General features: G+C 48.6%; 1 protein-coding gene and 1 pseudogene across 1 annotated transcript in view; one reads left to right on the forward strand and one right to left on the reverse strand.

The window, feature by feature from the left end:
- Nucleotides 1–26,311, reverse strand: part of LOC113629263 (taste receptor cell protein 1-like) — a 59,446-nt gene that overhangs the window by 1,639 nt on the left and 31,496 nt on the right. The window contains exons 3-7 of the mRNA XM_027123665.1: nucleotides 24,925–25,013; nucleotides 4,458–5,150; nucleotides 2,693–2,814; nucleotides 1,464–1,928; nucleotides 548–1,391 (exon numbers count right to left, since the gene is read on the reverse strand). Of these exons, the coding sequence (XP_026979466.1) occupies nucleotides 808–1,391; nucleotides 1,464–1,928; nucleotides 2,693–2,735 (1,092 nt within the window). The 5' untranslated portion in view covers nucleotides 2,736–2,814; nucleotides 4,458–5,150; nucleotides 24,925–25,013 and the 3' untranslated portion in view covers nucleotides 548–807. The remainder of the gene's footprint in view (nucleotides 1–547; nucleotides 1,392–1,463; nucleotides 1,929–2,692; nucleotides 2,815–4,457; nucleotides 5,151–24,924; nucleotides 25,014–26,311) is intronic.
- LOC113629264 (stress-induced-phosphoprotein 1 pseudogene) lies at nucleotides 8,076–9,465 on the forward strand (annotated as a pseudogene).

The raw sequence follows: 26,311 nt of genomic DNA on the forward strand, positions 1-26,311 counted from the left end.
ATTCCGTAACAGCTCCCCGACCTCCTGGGAGAGCGCTTTCTCCACACCCACTCTCTGCAAGGGTCTCTGCCTGGCTCTCCCTTCCTGCTGGAGCCACTCACGGGACAGGGTCAGTTTTCTACCTTTTGGGCTCCCACCTTGCACTCCACATGCTCCTCCCCACACTGAGGAGAGGCACAGGGTGAGTTTCATTGACTCCACACTTCCAGAGCCCCTGTGGGCACCCAGCCCTGTGCCCGGCTGCTCTCAGGGAGCTGAGGTCTATGGAGAGCCACAGGTTGGGGTGGGATGGTGTGGGAAAGGCAGCTCACAGAGGGAGGGATGCCGATTCTGCGGGGCAGGGGCTCTGAGTCACCAGGGGAGGCCTCTCCAAGGAGGCAGCCTTCGCCAGGCAGCAAGGGCAGCGGAGGGCGCGAGGTGGCCCAGGGTGGACGAACAGCCCATGCCAAGGCACAGAGGTGGGACGGGCCTGGGTGCTCAGAGGTAAGTGGGGTAGGGGGTGGGCTGGGGTCAGCACGCCTGAGCAGACGGAGGAAGAAGCCCGCACCTGATGTCGGATGTTTTCACTCAGCAGCTGGTACTCCAGGGAGGCAGGGTTCCCGAGCGCCGCTGAGAAGGCTTCATTGGTGATCGTGAAGGTCACAGAGTGAGTCACTCAACTGGGTCCTGGGGAGGGGGAACCTGAGTCCTGCAATGAGACAGCCTGGCCGGGGTGAGGCAGGAAAGATGACTGGGAGGAGGCGGCACCTCCAGGGATGCTGGGGCAGCCGGCGGGAAGGCCAGAGGCACATCCGAGGGAGTGGGTGGTCAAGGGGGCTGGGTTGGCAGGGACCATCGGCCCAGGCTGGACTGTCCACTGAAGAGCAGCCATCCCTGTAACCACCAGAGGTGGCAGGGCAGGTGGGACGCTGGAAACACTGAAGATAAGGCCTGAGGTTGGAGGTGGGAGCTCAGATGCAGAAGCATCTCCGGAGAGGTTCTGGCTCCGGTGGTGAAGGGGGAAACTGGGGCCAGGACTGGTGATGGTGACGTTAGTGCAGGTGACAGGGATGAGGGTGGGGACGACAGTGGCAGCGATGCTGATGACGACTGTGAAGAGGGTACCGCTGAGGGCAATGGCAACACTGAAGGACCGCTGGGTGCTGGGCCCAGACTGGACGCCAGACCACTTCTGGGTGAGCCTGAGCCCGCTGTGAGCGCTGTGGAGGCCGTGTCCAGCCCTGACCACACTGTTGCTACAGGGAGAAGAGGCTCTGTGGCAGCCAACGTGTTACTGATCGATGTAAACGCAAGTGGGCCCTGGGGTGCTGAGGACACGGCCTTCTCTGGGGCCTTTGGAGCCAATGTCAGAAGTGGGGCGGCCCCTGGGCTGAAGTTGCTTGCCCCTGATGCAGAAGGCACCCAAGCACTGGGGCTGGAGGTGTGCCTGCCCACGGGCCAGGCCAGAGGTTGTGGAGAAGCCTGCGCTGGTGACATGGCAGCTATCTCTGGAGACCCGGTGACCAAGATCTCCTCTCCAGGTCCAGCCACGTAGGACACTGGCTGGGACTCAGGGGCCCTGTGGGCTGCAGGCTCAGCCACTGCTGATGGAGCTGGTCTGGGTGTGGCCCTGCCTGAGACCACAGTGGTTCCCAAAGGGGCAGGCTGGTCCGAGTGGAGAGGCAAGTCCAGGAGCGAGCCTAGAAGAGCCTGCTGGTCCCCAGGTGCCTCTGGAAAAAGGGCTCCTCCCTTCCTGCCAGGAGCCTCCCCTGGCCTCTTGGCTGCGGGAAAGACTCCAGTGAGGACTGTCACCAAGGCGTTTAATGATGGGAGGACTATCTTCTTGCTGTCCCCCTGCAAAGCAGATGTGCCAGAAGCCAAGGGAGATGGACCCAGGTCTTTGTGAGGAGGAAGACGGGGCAGGGCGGAAGCCGAGACCACCGGGACAGCTGCAAAACAGGAGAGGCCCGTTTTGCCAGCCGCTAGGGGGTGGGATTGGCCCACAGCCTCTTAGATGCCGGCCCTCCCTGCCTCCTCCCTCCTTTAGGGCGCCTGAGGAGACCCAAACCCTGGCCCCGGCTCTGCCCCAAACCACTGGGCTACCTCTGGAGAAACTTCCTTTCTCTGGCCCTAGCCCACCAGAGACACGGGAACTCTGCCCTGCCACCAGAAAGGGGGACAGTGAGGGTAAAGGGGCATACCTCAAGGGTCCCTCTCTTCTCTCCCATCCCAGCTCCACCCCATGGCAGGACCCCTCCTCAAAGGAGTCTTTTCTGGTGAGACCCAGGCTGCTTGAGGATGCTGGGAAGTGCTGTTCAACCTCCAGCAAGGAAACAAGGCAATTACCTTATTCCATTCCCAGAACACAGGATGCTTCTGGAGGGCTGCAGGGGGGTGGGGGGATGGGGAGGGGACCCATCTCTGAAAGCTGTAATACCACACCTGGCTACAAGGGTGCACTGAGCCCCTTGGGGGCCAGCCCCATGCCAGGTTCCCCCAAGTGGGTGACGCTGAGTGCCCTCATGGAGCCCCAAGTGTGGGGGACTGAGCAGGGGATCCTGGCCCTGTCTCAGGATCCTCCGAGCTGACCAAAGCCAGGCTGACATGAAGACAAGGAAGGTCAGCCCTGATGTGGGAGCCATGGAAGTCCCCCAGGTGAGTGAGCGGGGTCTAGGACAGGCCCCCCACTCCCAGGGGCCGCACCTTCACTTACCAGCCAGGAGAAGCCCAGCGGCTGGAAGCCACTGCCCGTTCATGCTGATGGCTCCGGCTCAGGCTGCCAAGCCTCCAGGACCAGATGCAAGGTGGCAGAGGGAAGACTCCGCTCGGATCCCCCTTCTGAAAAGGAAGGTTGCCCAGCTGTGAGCTCTGGTTAGCTGAAGCCTCCAGCCACTCCCTGAGCTGCGTCTGCCCGGCCCCTTTCCACACTTCTGCCCTGCAGCTCAGCTACAAGCCGCTGCTGCCTGACCCTCCAGCAAAGTCCTTCTCCCTTTGGGCTGCAGACTCTGTTGAACGTGCCAGCCCCACAGCCCGAGAGGTTATAGGCCTGAAAACTTATTGAAGAAGAATGAAAAGTTCTGTCCAGTCTTCAAATGTGAGGTGGGTGCTCTTCGTGGACGTGGTGAGGGTCTCAGTGGTGCAGATGATCCGGGCGCGGGTGGGGGTGTTAGTGGTGCTGACGGTGGGGTGGGGTGGCTGTGGCGACAGTGGCAGTCACGGTAGAGCTGTGATGATGGCAGAGGTGCTAACCGTGGTAGGAGCTCTGCTGGTGTCCAGGTAGAATGGGACTTAGGGGAGGGCAGTGACACTGACAGCCATGCCCCATCCCCTGCCCCAGCTCCTGAGGCACTTTGGTCCCTGCTCCCACCGCATTAGGCTAGGAGGGGAGTCTGGAGGAGGGCAGATCAGAGAACAGTCCCCATCTTGCCCGCCCCCACTGGGCCCCTGTGGAATCCTGGCCAGAGACCTGGACTGGGGATGTTGGGTGTGGAGATGGGTGGACTTTAGGTTGAGGGGTCCTTCCCTGGTACCCCCACAGACCTGGCATTCTGGGCAGACCCAGAACGGTGCAGAGTCTCACCCAGAGCCTCCTCCCGGTCGTTGCTGCAGTCATTCCTGCTTTCCGCTCGCCACCCACCTTCCTCCCCCTGCCCCTGCAGACACAGGAGGAGAAGGACCAGGGCGGCCCTAAGAAGCTTTGAGCTGCGGAGGGCAGGAAGGGCAGGGGTCTGGTGCCTTCACGGGAGCCAGCTCGGCTTGGGGCTCAGACCGTGCTCTGCATCCCTCCCCCGCCAATCCCACCCCCGGCAGCCAGAGGAAGTTTTCAGCTCTCTCAAAGCCTCTCCCACCAGGCTCCTGGCCCGTGTGTGACCTCCGAGAGGGTCAGTGACCTGTCTGTCCCAGGTCACTCATGACAGGCAGACCGCAGAAACCCCTTAAGGGGAGATAATCCCTAGAACCCTTCACAGCAGGAAATCAGGCTGGAAACTTGTGGCCTCCTCGCCTGCCTCTTGCCACCACCCAGCAACTCCTACCTGGAGGCACTCCTTCCTCTAAGGGAAAAATCCTCCACGGTCCGACCCAGCCCTAACACATATATCATCCCAGGATCAGGCAAACCCCTCAGCCCAGCCCTTTCCCTCTGCTCAATCACAGCTCAACTGCTTTGTAAACCTGCACTCCTGTGTCTGCACACCCAGAGGCTGCCGTCTGCACCCCAGCCCCTTCGGGGTGAAGAGGTTAAGAGTCCAGGCCTGGCCAGGTTGTGGGGTGGATGCCCTCCTCAGGGCAGGCTTTGGTCTTTGACAACTTATACCTCCAGTCCTAGTTCCATTGCCCCCATTCTCCCACCTGCCCTTCCATAAGCGGCCCCCCCGCCCCGACTCTGGCCTGTGACCCCATCTCCCAGGCCAGCCAACCCACTCTGGCACCCCCATTCCATCTCCCTTGCCTGTGCTCCCAGGATGCCCAGGTCTTACCTGGTGATGCCAGGAAGCCTCTGCCTCCGGAGATGTCAGTGTTCCACAAAGGAGGGAGTGATTGCAGAAACCCCAACCTCTGCGCAGGCTGGCAGGTCCGCCCCCTTCCCAGGCACCCTCAGGGCCAGGAAGATTTGATTTCTGATGGCTCCAGTCCAAGAGCAAAGGCCACTCACACCCTAGGACACTGGGTCCTCATCTCCCGGCCCCTTCAGCGCCCCTCCTGGCCAGGCCAGGCCAGTCTAGGCGAGGCTGGGGCCAAAGCTGGGGGCAGGGCTGAAGATTCTCTCAGCTCTGAGGCCGGCTTAACAGCTATGGTCAAAGCAGGAGCTCCCAGGGACAGGAGAGGGATGAGGGACAGAAACATGCCTGAAGACCACTGCACACCACCGGGCAAGGGCTCTGGGTTCAGGCTCCAGTGGTGGGAGATGAGCACATGCTCACTCTCCCCATTCAAGCCCCTGCCGATCAAGAACAATTTTGCAGAGAAAGCTCAATCAAGAGCTAGAGATCAGGGCTCAGCCTGTGTCTAGGATCAGGGCTTAGGTTATGCACAAGGATGGGGCTCAGTCTATGACAGGGCTGGTACTGGAATTTGCACTTGAGCTGGGCTAGACCTGGGGTCTCGCTGCTCTTCCCTTGCGCTCCAACAGGATGTCCATCCCAACACCTGAAATAAACTGTTCCTCGTACCTGAAATAAATTGAGTGGGAATTCTAGCTTGAGATCAAGGATTTCAATACAAGAACTTTTAGAAGATTCACAGCTTCTGGGGCAGGATGGGGATCTGGTACCAAGGGTTGGTGAGTATTCCTCTTCTTGTGGAGCAGCTCAAGCCCCTCAACCAGGCCCTTCCCTGGCACTGCAGCCGGTGCCAGTGCCTCCCTCCTCCTCCTGCAGCCCTGAGAGGACCACAGTCTAGCGTGATTATAGGCTGACTGTTCTGCGTAAGAGCTCTGCACCGCCCCCATGCCCCATTCCTAACACAGCGGAGTACAGAGGGGAACCCTCTCTCTCTGTGATCATCGCGAGTGGTGGCTTCCTGGGGCAGGAGGAGGGTCTGCACTGGGGGTCATCCTGTGACCCTAGTCCAGCACCAGAATAGAGGGTTGTGTGGAGACCCAAAGAGTCCTGGAGAACATGACAGCAGTGGGCAAGGTGGGACCCCAAAGGGAGGAACAGGACAGGTGGTCCCAGGGCTGACCAGGCAGACATTTGCCTAGACACACCGGCAGCGGGGCTGGCAGATGCTCAGCTTCGCCTATGTACCTTCCGGAGGTAAGGCCTTGCCAGCTTCGAAGGTGGGCCTTCCCTTCCTGGCTCTCTCTCCCGGGCTCCCAGCCCTCTGGTGGAGGAGTGAGGGTGGGGTGAAGGATCAGCTTACACTCCTCATGTGCCCCTTGTCATGTGCCTGCCCGATCCAGACCTTATTCCCGCCCCCCCCCGCCACCCCCACCCCGTCTGTTACCTTGCTCCTCAGAGAAGTGTTGCTATGATGGCCCAAGGGCTCCAGCCACTTGACCAGGACAGAATAGGGGGCTCACAGGAGGAACAGAGAGGAGAGTATGGGGGAGTGACTTTACACCTGTAAGTACTGGAGATGTCAGGGAAGGCTTCCTGGAGGAGAGGGGGGAGGACAGGATAGGAAAGGGGAGGGCACTAGCAGAGACCACTAGTTGTCCCTGAGTATTCCTCCTCCCGTTCTTCATTACTAATACAATCCCTTATTTTTTTTAATTTATTTTTTGGCTGTGCCGTGCAGCATGTGGGATCTTAGTTTCTCAGTTCCCCGACCAGGGATCGAACCCGTGCCCCCTGCATTGGGAGCGTGGAGTCTTAACCACTGGACCACTAGGGAAGTCCCCACTATCCCTTATTCTTAGCTGGGCATGGGGTGGTCCAGAATAAAGACTATATTTCCTAGCTTTCCTTGTAGTGGGTGTGACCATGTGACCCCATTCTGGCCAATAGGATGAGTGCCGTGAGGGATGTAGGGTAAGTGTCCCCAAAAGGAAAAGGTGTTACTCTTTGTCCTTCTCCTTCTTTCCGACTGAAATGTGAAACTCAAGCTCTTGGACCATGAAGTAGAGGCTGTGAGTGGAAGATGGTGGAGCAAAAAAGGAAGGTCCTAGACATCCTTGTAAAGTCACCTGACCGACCGTGGACTACCCACCTCCAAACTTGTTTGGTGTGAGAGAGAAATAAATGTCTGTCTTATTCAAACCACTGTTATTTGGGGTTTCCTGGGTTGTTTTTTCTTTTACTGTCCTAGCCCTGACTTTACACCTGTGTTGGGTAGAAACTTTGCACGGCCTCCCTTCTCTGACTCAGCAGCCCCCAACTCAGCCAACCTGAGCGGGGCTCCCTCAGTGGGGGCAGTGGACGTCTTTGGGGCGTGCATCTCTTTCAGGCAGCCCAGTCTTTTAGGCGCTCTTAGCCCTTCATGATTTTCCTCTCTTCACCCTTCTCCATGTCTCCCCAGCAAGCACCCTCCACTTGGGCTAAGTGGGAACCCTCATCCTTTCCAGGTTCATTTCCAACTCCATGCTTTTGCTCCTGTCTCAAGAAGGAGTAGGCAGTATGAACTGCCCATTAACCAAGGAAGAAATTGGAAAAAGTGCAATCTTTACCTTTAATAAAAACTCTGGCTGCAGAGAAACAAAAATCTGCTTGAAGCTGTCAGAGGGTCAACCCAATAGTGAAGAATTCCTAGAGCAAGATACCGGAGGAGAGGGCTTCCCTGGTGGTGCAGTGGTTGAGAGTCCGCCTGCCGATGCAGGGGACGCGGGTTCGTGCCCCGGTCCGGGAGGATCCCACGTGCCGCGGAGCGGCTGGACCCGTGAGCCACGGCCGCTGGGCCTGCGCGTCCGGAGCCTGTGCTCCGCAACGGGAGAGGCCGCAACAGTGAGAGGCCCGCGTACTGAAAAAAAAAAAAAAAAAAAAAAAAAAGATACAGGAGGAGACAAAAATTCAGAGAGGGAGGCTCGGCATTTGGAGCTGCTTTCCCATGGCAGGTAGCGGGGGCGGGGGGTGTTGCCAATCCTAAAAAGGCAGCTGGGAAGCTGAGCAGTACTTTGAACAGCTTCTAGATTACTACAGAGACAAAAGTAGGAGCCCAGGGCCTGCCAAAGTTTGGGACAGGGTGTGTGAATGGCTCTTATAAATCCACAGACCACTCGTTTGAGACCCTGGAAGGCTGTACCTTGGGAGTAAGGGTGATGTGGAAGGCAGACCTCACATAGACTGTAGCCCAGCTTTGAGTCTCAATCCCTAAAACTGGATTAAAATGATCTTTAATTTCTAGTGAGTTCAGGGACCGGGACAGGAAAACAAAATTGTCTCTGCAGGAAGATAACATTGTGTTAATCCTCAAAACATGTTACAAACTAATTTTTTTTTTTTTAATATTTGGCACACAACTAAGGCAGCCAGGCACAGGAGGAGACCAGACAATTGAACCAAGAGCTAGCAGAAACAACAGACAGGGGCTTCCCTGGTGGCACAGTGGTTGAGAGTCCGCCTGCCGATGCAGGGGACGCGGGTTCGTGCCCCGGTCCGGGAAGATCCCACATGCCGCGGAGCGGCTGGGCCCGTGAGCCATGGCAGCTGAGCCTGCGCGTCCGGAGCCTGTGCTCCGCAACGGGAGAGGCCACAATAGTAAGAGGCCCGCGTACCGCAAAAAAAAAAAAAAAAAAAATAGAAACACTCTCAGAGGATGGTTGCAAAACTCTTGCCTTCAAGCCTGACTGGGGCAAGGGCTATTCATGAAAAGCAGAAGCTCTTGAGTTCTTAAACCCATTTGAAGAAGCCAAGCGAACATATGAGGAGGGTTTAAAACACAAAGCAAACAATCCTCGGCTCAAAGAGTGTTTACAGAGTATATGGAGGCGTGGCTGGCAGACAGGAAAGTCACGACCCCTTCCAACATGTCCAGTCTGTACCAGAAGTTGGAGCGTGATCCCAGGACAATACCTCCACCACCATCTCCTCCCAAAAAGGAGACCAAGCCAGAGCCAATGGAAAAAGATCTTCAGGAGAGTAAGAAGCAGGCACTGAAAGGAAAAGAATTGGGGAATGATGCTTGTAAGAAGAAAAGATTCTGACGCAACCTTGAAGCTCTATGACAGAGCCACAGGCCTGGACCCCAACAACATTACTTTCGTGACCAACCAAGCAGCCGTGTACATTGAAAAGGGCAACTACAGTGAATTCCGGGAGCTTTTTGAGAAGGCCATTGAAGTTGGCCAAGAAGACTACCGACAGACTACCAGAGCTTATGCTCAAATTGGCAATGCCTATTTCAAAGAAAAGTACAAGGATGCCATCCATTTCTACAACAAGTCTCTGGCAGAGCACTGAACCCCAGATGTGCTCAAGAAATGCCAACAGGAAGAGAAAATCCTGCAGGAGCAAGAGTGACTGGCCTACATAAACCCTGAGTGGGCTTTAGAGGAGAAGAACAAAGGCAATGCATGTTTTCAGAAAAGGAACTATCCCCAGGCCAGGAAGCATTAAATGGAAGCCATCAAACAGAACTCAAAAGATGCTAAATGGTACAGCAGTCAAGCTTCCTGCTATAGCAAACTCTTGGAGTTTCAGATGGCACTCAAGGACTGTGAGGAATGTATCCGGCTAGAGCCAACGTTCATCAAGGGCTATACATGGAAAGCAGCTGCCCTAGAAGTGACGAAAGACTACCCAAAGGCCACAAATGTCTACCAGAAGGCATCAGACCTGGACGCCAACTGTAAAGGAAGGAGCAGATGGTTACCAATGCTACCTCATGGCCCAGTACAACCAACACGACAGCCTGAAGATGTGAAGTGATGGGCCGTGGCTGCCTTGAGGTGCAGCAGATAATGAATGACCCGGCCATGCAGCTCATCCTGGAACAGGTGCAGTAGTACCCCCTAGGAATGTAAATTGGTACAGCCACTATGGAAAACAGCATGGAGGTTCCTCAAAGAACAAAAAAAGAGTTGCCATATGATCCAGCCATCCCACTCCTGGGCATGTATCCAGACAAAACTATAATTTGAAAAACATGCACCCCTATGTTCATAGCAGCACTATTTACAATAGCCAAGACATGGAAACAACCTAAATGTCCATCGACAGATGAATGGATAAAGAAGATGTGGTACATATACACAATGGAATATTACTCAGCCATAAAAAAGGATGAAATAATGCCATTTGCAGCAACATGGATGGACCTGGAGATTATCATACTAAGTGAAGTAAGTCAGACAGAGAAAGACAAATACCATACGATATCACTTATATGTGGAATCTAAAATATGATGCAAATCAACATATCTACAAAACAAAAACAAACTCACAGATATAAAGAACAGACTTGTGGTTGCTGAAGTGGGGTGGGTAGGAGAAGGAAGGATTGGGAGTTTGGGATTAGCAGAGGCAAACTATTATATACAGGATGGATAAACAACAAGGTCCTACTGTAGAGCACAGGGAACTATATTCAATATCCTGTGACAAACCATAATGGAAAAGAATATGAAAAAAAACATAACGGAAAAGAAATATCCCATGACAAACCATAATGGAAAAGAATATATATATATATACACACACACCACACACACACACACATATATATATGGGACCTGGGCCCCTTTGCTTCAGTGCTGCAGTGCTTGCACCTGGACACACATCTCCTCGAGCAACAAAATACAAAGGAAGTATCAATATAAGGGACTAAAAATAACTGCATGCATGCACAGTTGGGGCAAATTCTGGACAACGAGATACAAAGAGACCAAAAAGCCCAACTGCCACTTCTGAAGAGCTGACAGCAAAAGCAGGGGACTGCGCATGCCCCCTGCACACACCACCACCAAAGGAGTGGGCAAACCTCCTAAGCCACCCCTCTGGCCCGACCCCTGGTCACACCCCTACCCTCACCCCATATTAGAAACCTGCTCGCCCCACCTCAGAGTGAGCAAGTAAGGGAACGTGTTGTTTGTTCTCGCTCCCCGGTGCTGCGGCAGGGGCCCCAATAAAGCCTTGCCTGAATTTCTTGTCTGGCCTCTGATCAACTTCTATTGATTAAGGAGGCCAAGAACCCTGATCGGTAACATACTTTGTGGGCCAAGAACCCTGATCAGTAACATACTTTGTGGTGACACCACGAAGAGACTATTGTCCCCTTCCCAGGAGAGGATCTGGGCACCTCTGGAACCACTGAACGCAGCTACCCTGGGGTGACAAGCGGCCGCCTGAACCTCTTGTTTCAGCGTCACCACGTTTGGTTAAGTCTGCCTTCCTGGCCCCTGAGGGCCTCAGTACCCTCATTCAGGCAACGTTTTTCCCCTCTCCTTCTTTTTCCCTCACCACTTTCTCTTTCCCCTTTGTCCCTTTCCCTCTCCTGAAATCTCTCTACTTCTCTCTCTGTCCTCTCTTACTTCTGTCCTTTCCTTCCAAGAGAGTGGATAGCAGGCAGCTACAGCATCACCCCTCTCAGCCTGTGAGACCTGCTCCCTCTGGCTGGCAATGGCTCACCTTGACAGGTGACAAGCAGAGGTGGGAGAGGCCCATCTCACACCTTGGTCCAGTGGGCTCTCCCCGACTGGAGATTTGTGAGTGATAGAGGTTCAAACCTCATATCGTGTAGCGTCTGGAAGTCCGATCGTCCCAATATTCTTGCCTTTATTTTCCTGCCTCCAAGAGAAGTCCTGTTGGGAACGGGCTGAAGCAGCAGATTTCTATATACTGGTGTACACGTGGGTGAGGGTCCCACCTGTGGGTTGGGGACCCATAGATGACGTAAAACTGGCTGGTTTCCGGGCTTGATCACCTGGTGGGCAGTGGACGGGGTGCTCCCTCCTTCACTGGCCCTTTCTGGAAGCGCACAGATTGTTGCCTGAATAGACACCGACAGGGGGCAGGTTGAAATAGCAATCTTTCTGTCTCTTTCTCTTTTTCAGTCTTTTCTGTCCTTCCTCCCTTTACCTCTCCTTTGGTCCTCACCCTTATACTTCCATCCCCCTTCATCCTGAAGACTCCTTGTTTGTATCTTTAAGTTTCTGTCATTGGTACTTGTTTTTTTTGGCTGCATTGGGTCTTTGTTGCTGTGTGCGGGCTTTCTCTAGTTGCGGCAAGCGGGGGCTACTCTTCATTGCGGTGCACGGGCTTCTCATTGCAGTGGCTTCTCTTGTTGCGGAGCTCGGGCTCTAGGCACACAGACTTCAGTAGCTGTGGCACACAGGCTCAGTAGTTGTGGCTCGTGGGCTCTACAGTGCAGGCTCAGTGGTTGTGGCACACGGGTGCGCACGGGCTTAGTTGCCCTGCGGCATGTGGGATCCTCCTGGACCAGGATTCAAACCCATGTCCCCTGCATTGGCAGGCGGATTCCCAACCATTGCGCCACCAGGGAAGCCCCCTGGTACATGTTTTTGAAAGGACCTTTGTTTTATGTAGTTTTGTCTGTCTAACTGCTCGTGCAAGTCTCTGCCAACATTGTGAGCATGGTGGAGCATTTAAACCTTGAAATGAAAATGCAGCCCACATAAACTGAGACTCCAGCCTTGGGTTACTTAGTGAGATTTTTGGTTTTTTAATTAATTAATTAATTTGGTTGTGCTGGGTCTTAGTTGCGGCAGGCGGATTCCTCAGTTATGGCGTGTGAACTCTTAGTTGCAGCATGCATGTGGGATCTAGTTCCCTGACCAAGGATTGAACCCAGGCCCCCTGCACTGGGAGCGTGGAGTCTTATCCACTGCGCCACCAGGGAAGTCCTACTTAGTGAGATTTTATTTTATTTTTTTGCGGTACGCGGGCCTCTCACTGTTGTGGCCTCTCCCGTTGCAGAGCACAGGCTCCAGACGCACAGGCTCAGCGGTCATGGCTCACAGGCCCAGCCACTCCGCAGCATGTGGGATCTTCCCGGACCAGGGCATGAAACCGTGTCCCCTGCATCGGCAGGTGGACTCTCAACCACTGCGCCACCAGGGAAGCCCTACTTAGATTTTAAAGAGCAAAAAAAGAAGAGAGGAGCTTGCCTCTCTCTCCTCTGCCTTTGTAATGTAACTCTGCCTGGGCTTTCAGGAACCACCTGATTCATCTGTAGTCCCCCAGACTGAGGTGAAAAGAAAAAAGATGGTTTTTAAATTCAAGCGGGAAAACTCTGAGATCTCTGGTTCTGTCTTTATGTAAAAACTAACTTGTAAATAAGCTGTATTTAATTAACTTAAAGAAAATTGAGTACTTATATACATTCTCAGAAATTTAAAAGAAAACTCACCAGAATATATTTCAGGTTCATGTGATCTGGGAAATATTCAATATTGAATTAATATCTGATATTAGAGCTAGCTTAAGCTTATGGGTTTAATTAATACAGACCTGTCTTTAGAGTCATCAACATTATTTATTTATTTTTGGCTACATTGGGTCTTCGTTGTTGCCTGCGGGCTTTCTCTAGTTGCGGCAAGCGGGGGCTGTTCGTCATTGCAGTGCACGGGCTTCTCATTGCAGTGGCTTCTCTTGCTGCGGAGCACGGGCTCTAGGCGCGTGGGCTCAGTAGTTTTGGCTCGTGGGCTCTAGAGTGCAGGCTCAGTAGTTGTGGTGCACGGGCTTAGTTGCTCCGCGGCATGTGGGATCTTCCTGACCAGGGCTCGAACCCGTGTCCCCTGCATTGGCACGTGGATTCTTAACCACTGGGTCAGCAGGGAAGTCCCAGGAGTCCCATTATGTAGGGTTACTGAAAGTTAATAAGTGCATATTGTTTCTGTTATGAAATTTGTCAACAGGGAAAATAATCTCATATGATTAAATTTTTAAGTAAAGGTAACTGCGATAACAGCTTTTTGGTAAACTCTATAGGAATAATTATGTTTTGGAAATGTCCATCTAAATAGTCTCTCCAAATTTTGGTAGGGTGAAACTAAATTAAGTTAAATGATAGGAACTCATTGAGTATCCAGGCCATTTCAAATAAGACGAAATATTGGAATATTAATTGCTAAACAGGTCTAAATTTACCTACTTTTCTCTTCTTGTGAGAGAGAAACTAAAGCTGTTTGGTGCTGCCTTGAGATGTTCTCTACCAATCTACAGAATGCTAATGTAAAAGACAGTTCATGGTTCCTTAAGGAAAGTAGGATGTTTGTTTTCAGAAAAGAAGGTATGAAGAATGGAAATATATTTCGTTAAAGGAAAAAGGGTGATTTTTGTCCTAGAGCTGGTTATTTTTGAATGGAAAGAATAAGGGACAGGATAATATGGCTACAGAAAGCTGCAGAAGGTTTGTGGGAAAGGAACATTGAGAAAAGAATTTTGTACATGGTCAGGATTTTCTAAAGTTATGTTAAATTTAATTAGGTAAATGGATTTTCTTAAGAGTAGGCTTATGCAAGACTGGATTTGGTTTCTCTCTCTCGTAAGAGAACAAAGCTTTCCTGGAATGCTGCTTTGGATAACAGATTGTGTGAGTTTCTGTGCCTTTAAGTGATCTGTTTTTATTTATTTTTAAAATAATTTTTTAAAAATTTATTTTTATTTTTGGCTGCCTTGGGTCTTTGTTGCTGCATGCGGGCTTTTCTCTAGTTGTGGCGAGTGGGGGCTACTCTTCGTTGCAGTTCGCAGGCTTCTTATTGGGTGGCTTCTCTTGTTGCAGAGCACGGGATCTAGGTGCACGGGCTTCAGTAGTTGTGGCACTCGGGCTCAGTAGTTGTGGCTCGCAGGCTCTAGAGTGCAGGCTCAGTAGTTGTGACGCATGGGCTTAGTTGCTCCACGGCATGTGGGATCTTCCCGGACCAGGGCTCGAACCCGTGTCCCCTGCACTGTCAGGCGGATTCTTAACCACTGCGCCACCAGGGAAGTCCCTGTTTTTACTTTTGAAATCTTTTTTTCACCTTAGCTCAAGGAATAATTGTTTCACAGCGACCTACAATTCTATCCGACAAGGTGTTTTAAAACTTCTCAAAAGTTTTGACAGACTTCCCAAATGTGAAATTCTAATTAAAGTTCTTTTGACCTCCAGCTAACTTTTGGATGCTTCAAACAGCCCCTGCAGCACCCCAAAGAGAGATCCTAAACTAACTGTGTTCATTTTGTATGTTAAATTACATGAGAAACACTGTCCAAACTTGCTGCTGCCTGTGTCAGATAGAATCATCAGACTCTCCTCAATTTTATCATAGCCACCAAACAGATAGGGGAAAGGGTTTGGGGCTCTTCTGCTGTCTAGTCTCTCACCTTACTCTATGTCCAAAAAATCCCCTGTGGGAATACTCCAACCTCTAGGTCCTCAGGTCCTGACCCCCATGGCATCTTCCATTGTGCCCAACTCCAATTCTTCCAGGAGTTCCTTTTTGCACCTCTAGGACTCCCTTCACTCCACGTCTTGGCAGCCCATACCTTTTTACAAACTACCTATTGGGCTGGCCAACTCCAAGCAGTCCACATCCTAGTCTTTATAGATGCTCAATTTGGAGGAATATACCCCAACACACGGAACCTTGTTATAGGACATAAGCTTATAGACAACAGATCCCCCTCAAGGGAGAGCCCCGGCAATGCACTGGAACTGGTTCAAATGTCCCTTATTAGGGACCCCTCGCTTGAGGGGCTGGGTTGACCAGAGACATCTGGTTAGGTGATGGGAGAGTAGAGGACACTCAAAATCCCATTAGGCAAGAGGGATTTCGGAGGACACTCCGACCCCCTTCTGACAAAAGCTTCCTGGTAAAATGTCTCTGGGATGTTGGACTTCATTTCTAAAAGTGCTCTTGGTTGCAGCTTACTCAACGTGGGACGATCCTCTTCTAAGCCAGAAGAAACATCTCTGGAGTGTATCCTTAAAAATTGGGAAATTTTCGATTGGTTCAAGATGGCGGAGTAGAAAGACATGCTCTCACTCCCTCTTGCGAGAGCACCAGAATCACAACTAACTGCTGAGTGGTTATTGACAGGAAGACACTGGAACTCACCAAGAAGGATACCCCACATCCAGAGACAAAGGAGAGCCAAAATGAGACGGTAGGAGGGGTGCAATCACAATAGAATCAAATCCCATAACTGCTGGCTGGGTGAGTCACAAACTGGAGAACACTTATACCACAGAAGTCCACCCACTGGAATGAAGGTTCGGAGCCCCACGTCAGGCTTCCCAACCTGGGGGTCCGGCAATGGGAGGAGGAATTCCTAGAGAATCAGACGATGAAGGCCAGTGGGATTTGATTGCAGGACTTTGACAGGACTGGTGGAAACAGAGACTCCACTCTTGGAGGGCACACACAAAGTAGTGTGCACGTCGGGACCCAGGGGAAGGAGCAGTGACCCCACAGGACTGAACAAGACCTACCTGCTGGTGTTGGAGGGTCTCCTGCAGAGGTGGGGGGTGGCTGTGTCTCACTGTGGGGACAAGGACACTGGCAGCAGAAGTTCTGGGAAGTACTCCTTGGCGTGAGCCCTCCCAGAGTCCGCCATTAGCCCCAGCAAAGAGCCCAGGTAGGCTCCAGTGTTGGGTCACCTCAGGCCAAACAACCAACAGAGAAGGAACCCAGCTCCACCCATCAGGAGACAAATGGAGTAAAGTTTTACTCAGCTCTGCCCACCAGAGCAACAGCCAGCTCTACGGACCACCAGTCCCTCCCATCAAGAAACTTGCGCAAGCCTCTTGTATAGCTTCATCCACCAGAGGGCAGACAGCATAAGCAAGAAGAATTACAGTCCTGCAGCCTGTGGAACAAAAACCACATCACAGAAAGATAGACAAGATGAAAAGGCAGCGGGCTACGTACCAGATGAAGGAACAAGATAAAACCCCAGAAAAACAACTAAATGAATTGGAGATAGGCAACCTTCCAGAAAAAGAATTCAGAATAATGATAGTGGAGATGATCCAGGACCTCGGAAAAAGAATGGAGGCAAAGATCGAAAATATGCAAGAAATGTTTAACAAAGACCTAGAAGAATTAAAGAACAAACAAACAGAGATGAACAATACAATAACTGAAATGAAAAATACACTAGAAGTAATCAATAGCAGAATAACTGAGACAGAAGAACGGATAAGTGACCTGGAAGACAGAATGGTGGAATTCACTGCCACGGAACACAATAAAGAAAAAAGAATGAAAAGAAATGAAGACAGCCTAAGAGACCTCTGGGACAATATTAAACGTAACAACATTCACATTATAGGGGTCCCAGAAGGAGAAGAGAGAGATAAAGGACCCTAGAAAATATTTGAAGAGATTACAGTCAAAAACTTCCTTAACATGGGAAAGGAAATATCCACCCACGTCCAGGAAGTGCAGACAGTCCCATACAGGACAAACCCAAGGAGAAACATGCTGAGACACATAGTAATCAAATTGGCAAAAATTAAAGCGAAGGAAAAATCACTGAAAACAGCAAGGGAAAAATGACAAATAACATACCAGGGAACTCCCATAAGGTTAACAGATGATTTCTCAGCAGAAACTCTGCAAGCCAGAAGGGAGTGGCACGACATATTTAAAGTGATGAAAGGGAAGAACCTAAAACCAAGATTATTCTGCTCAGCAAGGATCTTATTCAGATTCGATGGAGAAATCAAAAACTTTACAGACAAGCAAAAGCTAAGAGAATTCAGCACCACCAAACCAGCTCTACAACAAATGCTAAAGGAACTTCTCTAAGTGGGAAACACAAGAGAAGAAAAAGACCTACAAAAACAAACCCAAAACAATTAAGAAAATGGTAATAGGAACATATATATTGATAATTATCTTAAACGTGAATGGATTAAATGCTCTACCCAAAAGACACAGGCTTGCTGAATGCATACAAAAACAAGACCCATATATATGCGGTCTACAAGAGACCCACTTCAGATCTAGGGACACATACAGACTGAAAGTGAGGGGATGGGAAAAGATATTCCATGCAAATGGAAATCAAAAGAAAGCTGGAGTAGCAATACTCATATCAGATAAAACAGATTTTAAAATAAAGAATGTTACAAGAGACGGGAAGGACACTACATAATGATCAAGGGATCAATCCAAGAAGAAGATATAACAATTATGAATATATATGCACCCAACATAGGAGCACCTCAATATATAAGGCAGCTGCTAACAGCTCTAAAAGAGGAAATCAACAGTAACACAATAATAGTGGGGGACTTTAACACCTCACTTATACCAATGGACAGATTATCCAGATGGAAAATTAATAAGGAAACACAAGCTTTAAATGACACAATAGACCAGACAGATTTAATTGATATTTATAGGACATTCCATCCAAAAGCAGCAGATTACTTTCTTCTCAAGTGTGCATGGAACATTCTCCAGGATAGATCACATCTTGGGTCACAAATCAAGCCTCAGTAAATTTAAGAAAATTGAAATCATATCAAGCATCTTTTCTGACCACAATGCTATGAGACTAGATATCAATTACAGGGAAAAAAACGTAAAAAACACAAACACATAGAGGCTAAGCAATACGTTACTAAATAACCAAGAGATCACTGAAGAAACCAAAGAGGAAATCAAAAAATACCTAGAGACAAATGACAATGAAAACACGACAATCCAAAACCTATGGGATGCAGCAAAAGCAGTTCTAAGAGGGAAGTTTATAGCAATACTATCCTACCTCAAAAAACAACAAATATCTCAAATAAACAATCTAACCTTACACCTAAAGGAACTAGAGAAAGAAGAACAAACAAAACCCAAAGTTAGTAGAAGGAAGGAAATCATAAAGATCAGAGCAGAAATAAATGAAATAGAGACAAAGAAAACAATAGCAAAGATCAATAAAACTAAAAGCTGGTTCTTTGAGAAGATAAACAAAATTGATAAACCATTAGCCAGGCTCATCAAGAAAAAGAGGGAGAGGACTCAAATCAATAAAATTAGAAATGAAAAAGGAGAAGTTACAAAAGACACCGCAGAAATACAAAGCATCCTAAGAGACTACTACAAGAAACTCTATGCCAATAAAATGGACAACCTGGAAGAAATGGACAAATTCTCAGAAAGGTATAACCTTCCAAGACTGAACCAGGAAGAAATAGAAAATATGAACAGACCAATCACAAGCACTGAAATTGAAACTGTGATTAAAAATCTTCCAACAAACAAAAGTCCAGAACCAGATGGCTTCACAGGTGAATTCTATCAAACATTTACAGAAGAGCTAACACCCATCCTTCTCAAATTCTTTCAAAAAATTGCAGAGGAAGGAAAATTCCCAAAGTCATTCTATGAGGCCACCATCACCCTGATACCAAAATCAGACAAAGATACTATAAAAAAGAAAACAACAGATTAATATCACTGATAAATATAGATGCAAAAATCCTCAACAAAATACTAGTAAACAGAATCCAACAACATATTAAAAGGATCATACACCATGATCAAGTGGGATTTATCCCAGGGATGCAAGGATTCTTCAATATACGCAAATCAATCAATGTAAAACACCATATTAACAAACTGAAGAATAAAAACCATATGATCATCTCAATAGATGCAGAAAAAGCTTTTGACAAAATTCAACACCATTTATGATAAAAACTCTCCAGAAAGTGGGCATAGAGGGAACCTACCTCAACATAATAAAGGGTATATACGACAAGCCCACAGCAAACACCATTCTCAATGGTGAAAAACTGAAAGCATTTCCTCTAAGATCAGCAACAAGACAAGGTTGCCCACTCTCACCACTATTATTCAACATAGTTTTGGAAGTCCTAGCCACAGCAATCAGAGAAGAAAAAGAAATAAAAGGAATACAAATTGGAGAAGAAGAAGTAAAACTGTCACTGTTTGCAGATGACATGATACTATACAGAGAGAATCCTAAAGATGCCACCAGAAAACTACTACAGCTAATGAATAAAACTGGTAAAGTAGCAGGATACAAAATTAATGGACGGAAATCTCTTGCATTCCTGTACACTAATGATGAAACATCTGAAAGAGAAATTAAAGAAACACTTCCATTTACCATTGCAACAAAAAGAAGAAACTACCTAGGAATAAACCTACCTAGGGACAAAAGACCTGTATGCAGAAAACTATAAGACACTGATGAAAGAAATTAAAGTTGATACAAACAGATGGAGAGATATACCATGTTCTTGGATTGGAAGAATCAATATTGTGAAAATGACTACACTACCCAAAGCAATCTACAGATTCAATGCAATCCCTATCAAATTACCAATGGCATTTTTTACAGAGCTAGAACAAAAAATCTTAAAATTTGTATGGAGACACAAAAGACCCCAAATAGCCAAAGCAGTCTTGAGGAAAAAAACGGAGCTGGAGGAATCAGGCTCCCTGACTTCAGACTATACTACAAAGCTACAGTCATCAAGACAATATGGTACTGGCACAAAAGCAGAAATATAGATCAATGGAACAGGATAGAAAGTCCAGAGATAAACCCACACATCTATGGTGAACTGATCTATGACAAAGGAGGCAAGGATATACAATGGAGGAAAGACAGTCTCTTCCATAAGTGGTGCTAGGAAAACTGGACAGCTACATGTAAAAGAATGAAATTAGAACACTCCCTAACACCATACACAAAAATAAACTCAAAATGGATTAGAGACCTAAATGTAAGACCAGACACTATAAAACTCTTAGAGGAAAACATAGGAAGAACACACTTTGACATAAATCACAGCAAGATCTTTTTTCATCCATCTCCTAGAGTAATGGAAATAAAAACAAAAATAAACAAATGGGACCTAATGAAACTCAAAAGCTTTTGCACAGCAAAGGAAACTACAAACAAGACAAAAAGACAACCCTCAGAATGGGAGAAAATATTTGCAAACGAATCAACGGACAAAGGATTAATCTCCAAAATATATAAACAGCTCATGCAGCTCAATATTAAAAAAAACAAACACCCCAATCCAAAAATGCGCAGAAGACCTAAATAGACATTTCTCCAAAGAAGACATACAGATGGCCAAGAAGCACATGAAAAGCTGCTCAACATCACTAATTATTAGAGAAATGCAAATTAAAACTACAATGAGGTATCACCTCACACCAGGTAGAATGGGCATCATCAGAAAATCTACAAACAACAAACACTGGAGAGGGTGTGGAGAAAAGGGAACCCTCTTGCACTGTTGGTGGGAAAGTAAATTGATAGAGCCACTATGGAGAACAGTATGGAGGTTCCTTAAAAAACTAAAAATAGAATTGCCATATGACTCAGCAATCCCACTACTGGGCATATACCCAGAGAAAACCATAATTCAAAAAGACACATGCAGGGCTTCCCTGGTGGCGCAGTGGTTAAGAATCCGCCTGCCAATGCAGGGGACATGGGTTTGAGCCCTGGCCCGGGAAGATCCCACATGCCGCGGAGCAATAAGCCTGTGCGCCACAACTACTGAACCTGAGCTCTAGAGCCCGCGAGCCACAACTACTGAGCCCACATGCCACAACTACTGAAGTCTGTGCGCCTAGAGCCCATGCTCCGCAACAAGAGAAGCCATGGCAATGAGAAGCCCGCACACTGCAATGAAGAGTAGCCCCTGCTCACCGCAACTAGAGAAAGCCCATGCACAGCAACGAAGACCCAACACAGCCAAAAATAAATAAATAAATAAATTTATTTTAGAAAAGAAAAAAAAAAGACACATGCACCCCAATGTTTATTGCAGCACTATTTACAATAGCCAGGACATGGAAGCAACCTAAATGCCCATCGACAGATGAATGGATAAATAAAGTGTGGTACATATATACAATGGAATATTACTCAGCCATAAAAAGGAATGAAATTGGGTCATTTGTAGAGACGTGGATTGATCTAGAGACTGTCATACAGAGTGAAGTAAGTCAGAAAGAGAAAAACAAATATCATATATTAACACATATATGTGGAACCTAGAAAAATGGTACAGATGAACCAGTTTGCAGGGCAGAAATTGAGACACAGATGTAGAGGACTAACATATGGACACCATGGGGGAAAGTGGCGGGGAGAGGGTGTGGTGGGATGAACTGGGAGATTGGGATTGACATGTATACACTAATATGTATAAAATGGATAACTAATAAGGAGCTGCTGTACAAAAAAATAAATTTTATTTAATTTTTTAAAAATACACCAAAAGAAAAATTGGAAAATTTTCAAAATTGACGGGATGAAAAGGGAAAACCAAATTCTACTGTAACATTACCTGGCCCTTATATAAGCTGGGGAATGGAGAAAAATGGCCTGAAAATGGGTCTCTAAATTATAATACCATCTTGCAATTGGATCTTTACTGTCACAAGATGGGAAGATGGACTGGGGTTCCCTGCGTTCAAGCGTTCATGATCCTTTACCAAAACCCAGCTCTATGCAGCTCCTGTAATCAAAAGCCTGGGGAATCAGAAAACACTCCTGATGTTTTAGATGATCCCATTCTAACCTTCCCCAACTCTCAGGGGGGAAATCAAGCCCCACCTACTTCCCCGGAGCCACCTACTTCTCTGGGTCTCTCTGACCAATCCCAAACTCTGCCTCGCTATGTCCCTTTATATCTTCCATTGCCCCAGGAGGGAGAGACTAGTCCCTCCAGGGTAACCTGTAGTGGAACTTCCTGTCACTCCAAATCAGGCTCAACGTTAGCCCCTACCTCTGCCCCACAGGTCCTTTACCCTTCAGGACAGAGGGATTACTAGAGTGCATGTCCCCTTCTCAATGGGAGACAGGAATCTGTAAGGAGATGTTTGGCAGGTTCTCAGAGAACCCTGACAATTTTAGGGATGAATTTATCAGGTTGGGGTTGACATTCTCTCTCACCTGGCAGGACATCATGGTTATTCTGGCCCATTGTCACACCCCAGATGAAAAGGAGCATATACTGAGGAAGGCCAGGGAACATGGAGATGGCCTACTGGCAACCAATCTACACCACCATATTTATCAGGCAGGTGAGAACGCAATCCCAGAACACGATCCCTACTGGGACGATGAAGATCATCTAGGCCAGGGTAGGATGAGACATTACATCACTTGCCTATCAGAAGGAATGAAAAGGTGTAGGGTGAAGCCTGTAAATTACGATAAGGTCTGAGAAGTTACACAGGAAAAAGATGAAAACCTGGCAGTCTTCCTGAGCTGGGTGACAGACGCATTCCGGAAGAACACCAATACAGACCCTGAGTCCTCGGAAGGAAAGACACTCTTGGCCATGCGTTTTATCACCCAGGCTACTCCTGATATCCAGAGAAAATTACAAAAGCTTGAGGCTGGGCCCCAAACCCCGTTGTCAACCTTCGTAGAGGAGGCCTTCAAGGTCTAGAACAACCGAGACTTAACGGAGGAGGCCAATAAGGATAAGAGGCTAATAAAGAAAATGCAGCTTTAGGCTGCTCTGATCCACGCACCACCTCGAGGGGACCCGGGAGGGCCGAGAAGGCTGGACAGACCACCAAGAAGCTGCCTGGGCCCGAACAAGTGTGCCTTTTTTCGGAAGGGGGGCACTGGGAGGGGGAATGTCCTGAGCGCCCTCTAGTGGGATGCCCGAGGGGCAACTCTGACTGGCCCCAGTTCCTTGTGAATCTCTCTGATGAGAGATTCCCACACACGGACTGAGCACCTGCCCGGCTCCAGATCGCACTCGATCGATCCTCATTACTCCAGCGGAGCCTCAGGTGACCCTTGATGTGGCAGGTAGAAGAACTAAATTTCTTGTAGACACTGGAACCGCCTGCTCTGTTCTGACTTGGCCAGCTGTCCCCCTCTCCAACCGAGTGTACTGGGATGGGAGATGATGGACAGCCAAAAGTAAGGCGATTTACATCTCCCCTTGCCTGCAGAATCGGGTCCATTAATATTACTTACTCCTTTTTGTGTATGCCAGGATGCCCTGTCCCTCTCCTCGGGAGAGATGTGCTAAATAAGTTAGGAGCTAGTATATTCTTAGGACAGGGTGAAATCCAACGAGGTAGAGAATTCAAACAGAGAATGCCATCTATTAGTAGCCCCAGATGACCCACCTGCTGGTCATTATAATTCTCCTCAAAACATCCCCCAAGGTGTTAGAGAATGAGTAGATCCTGAAGTTTGGAATACATCGGTGCCAGAAAGGGCAAAACACGTTCCCCCAATAAAAAAAAAGTTTAAGGCCTGGGGAAAAATACTCCTGGAAAAGGCAATAGCCTTTAAAGCCTGAAGCCCTGAGGGGAACCCAACTGCTGCTCAGCAAATTCCTAAAACACTGACACATTAGGCCCTACCAATCCCCTTGCATTACCCCCATCCTCCCCATTCAGAAGCCTAACGGGGAATATCTGTTTGTGCAAGACTTACGAGCTTACGAGCAGTGAATGAGGCAGCCATCCCTATTCACCCACTGGTGCCAAACCCATACACCCTCACCCATGTGCCGGGGAGCGCTCAGTATTTCTGTTTTGGACCTCGCAGATGCGTTTTTCTGTATTCCCCTACATCCTTTTTGCCTTTGAGTTGGATGGATGCTGACACCCTGGAGGCTACCCAGTATACCTGGACAGTGCTTCCTCAGGGTTTTCAGGACAGCCCCCATCTTTTGGGAAACATGTTAACAAGAGAACTGAGGAAACTGGGCCTTGAGAAGGGAACTCTGCTACAATATGTTGATGTGATTTATTGATAAATAGTGAGACCAAACAAGATTCAGATCAAAATACTGTTAGGGTCCCAAATTTTCTGGCAAAAAGGGGATATAAAGTCTCTTCAACCAGGGCTCAGATCTCACAGCAACAGATTCAATATTTAGGATTTCTTTTGAGCCCAGGGGCATGAGCCCTGGCCATAGATCGAAAAACAGCAATTAGTGTATTACCATCTCCAACCACAGAGGCAACTCCGAGGCTTTCTCAGGATGGCTGGGTTCTGTTGTATCTGGATTCCAAATTATGGCCTTATAGCCAAACCTCTATATGAGCCTCTGAAGGGAGAAGAAAGGGAACCCCTTCAATGGAATAAGGACTACCAACAGGTCTTTGAGACTCAAAAGCCTGAGTTGAGCAGAGCACCAGCATTGGGGCTTCCAAATCTGGACAAGCCCTTCACCCTATACGTTCACAAGAGGTCAGGGACAGCACTAGGAGTCCTGACCCAAAAGCTGGGACTGGATCAAAGACCAGTGGCTTACTTTTCAAAACAACTGGATTCAGTGGCCCTGGGATGGCCAAGCTGCCTGTGGGCAGTAGCAGCCACAGCCCTGTGGGTTAATGAGGCTTCCAAACTCATCCTGGGACAACACTTAGATGTGTTAACCCCTCATGAGGTACAATCTGTGCTGGAAGTCAAGGGACATCATTGGTTGGCTGGCGGAAGGTTAACAAGATATCAGTCCCTCCTAATGGGTATCCCTGACATTCCCTTAAAGGTATGCCAAACGCTGAAGAACCCAGCAACTCTGTTTCCAGCGGTCGAGAGTGGAGACTCAGTGCATCCGTGTATTGAGACCATAGAACAAACTTACTCCAGCACGTCTGATCTTCTAGATGAGCCTCTTGACAGCCCTGAGGTCGAATGGTTTACTGATGGGAGCAGTTTTGTAGAAATGGGAACCTGAAAGGCGGGGTATGCCATAGTTAATCTAGATGAAGTTATAGAAGCCAAGGCCCTGCCACCCCAGGCGTCAGCCCAGAAGGCTGAACTAATTGCGTTAATAAGAGCTTTGCAATTAGGGAAGGATAAGAAATTAAATATTTTTACTGACTCTAATTATGGGTTCCATGTGCTACAGGCTCATGCTGCCATTTGGAAAGAAAGGGGAATGTTAACCCCTAGAAATTCCCCCATAAAACATAAAGATTTGATTCTGGCTCTTTTAGAAGCAGTGCAGCTCCCGACCCAGGTAGCAGTAGCCCACTGTAGGGTCCATCAGAGGGGTGGATTTTCTGTGACCCAAGGGAAGAGCAAAGCTGATCAAATTGCAAAACAGGCAGCTTGATTTCAGGAACCTGAACAAATTATGGCCCCCTGAACTCCCTAGCCTTCCCCAGTATTCCCCACAGGAACAAGAAAATGCTGAGAAATGGGACTATGAGAAAGGAAGCACTGGCTGGTATAAAAAGGAGGATAAGGTTCTAATCCCTGAGGATTAGAACAGTGGAAACTCACTAAGAGCTTACATGATGCCACCCACTGTGGGAGGATGCGCTATGGGACTTGATGCGAAAGGCTTTTTCAGGGAAGGGGCTTAAAAGAACAGTAAAACAAGTAACACTTGCCTGTGATTTATGTGCCTGTAATAACCCACAGACCCATCCAATCCCCCCTTCGTTACTCAGGCCAATTCAATGCCGAGGGACATATCCGGGGGGAAGGCTGGCAGTTAGATTTCACCCAATGTCCCCACGATGAGGATATAAATATCTTCTGGTGTTTGTTGATACTTTCACAGGATGGGCTGAAGCCTTCCCCTACCCGATCTGAAAAGACTATGGCAGTCTGTATGTCCCTTTTAAAAGAAATAATTCCTTGGTTTGGACTTCCAAAGTCCCTGCAGAGTGATAACAGCCCCTTTATAACCATAATCACACAGGGGTTCACAGTGGCCCTACGGATAGATTACAAGCTACACATCTCTTGGCATCCCCAGTGCCAAGGAAAGGTAGAGAAAGGGAAGGTAGAGAAAATGAACCATACTTTAAAGAAAACCTTAGCAAAGCTCTGCCAAGACACTCATGAACCCTGGACCAGCTGGCTTCCTACTGCACCCCTCAGGGTCCGTGTAGCCCCCAGGAGTGGTCTGAGGCTTAAGCCATTTGAAACGACCTATGGGAGGCCTTTTATTACTACTGACATTGTACTGGGTGAGGAAGTAAACCAGGCCCTGAGATATACTATTAACCTAGGACAAG

The sequence above is a fragment of the Aethalodelphis obliquidens genome, unplaced genomic scaffold (genome assembly GCF_003676395.1).
Source record: "Aethalodelphis obliquidens isolate GAN/ISIS:26980383/991018 unplaced genomic scaffold, ASM367639v1 scaffold26, whole genome shotgun sequence".
In the NCBI taxonomy this organism is placed as follows: Eukaryota; Metazoa; Chordata; class Mammalia; order Artiodactyla; family Delphinidae; genus Aethalodelphis; species Aethalodelphis obliquidens.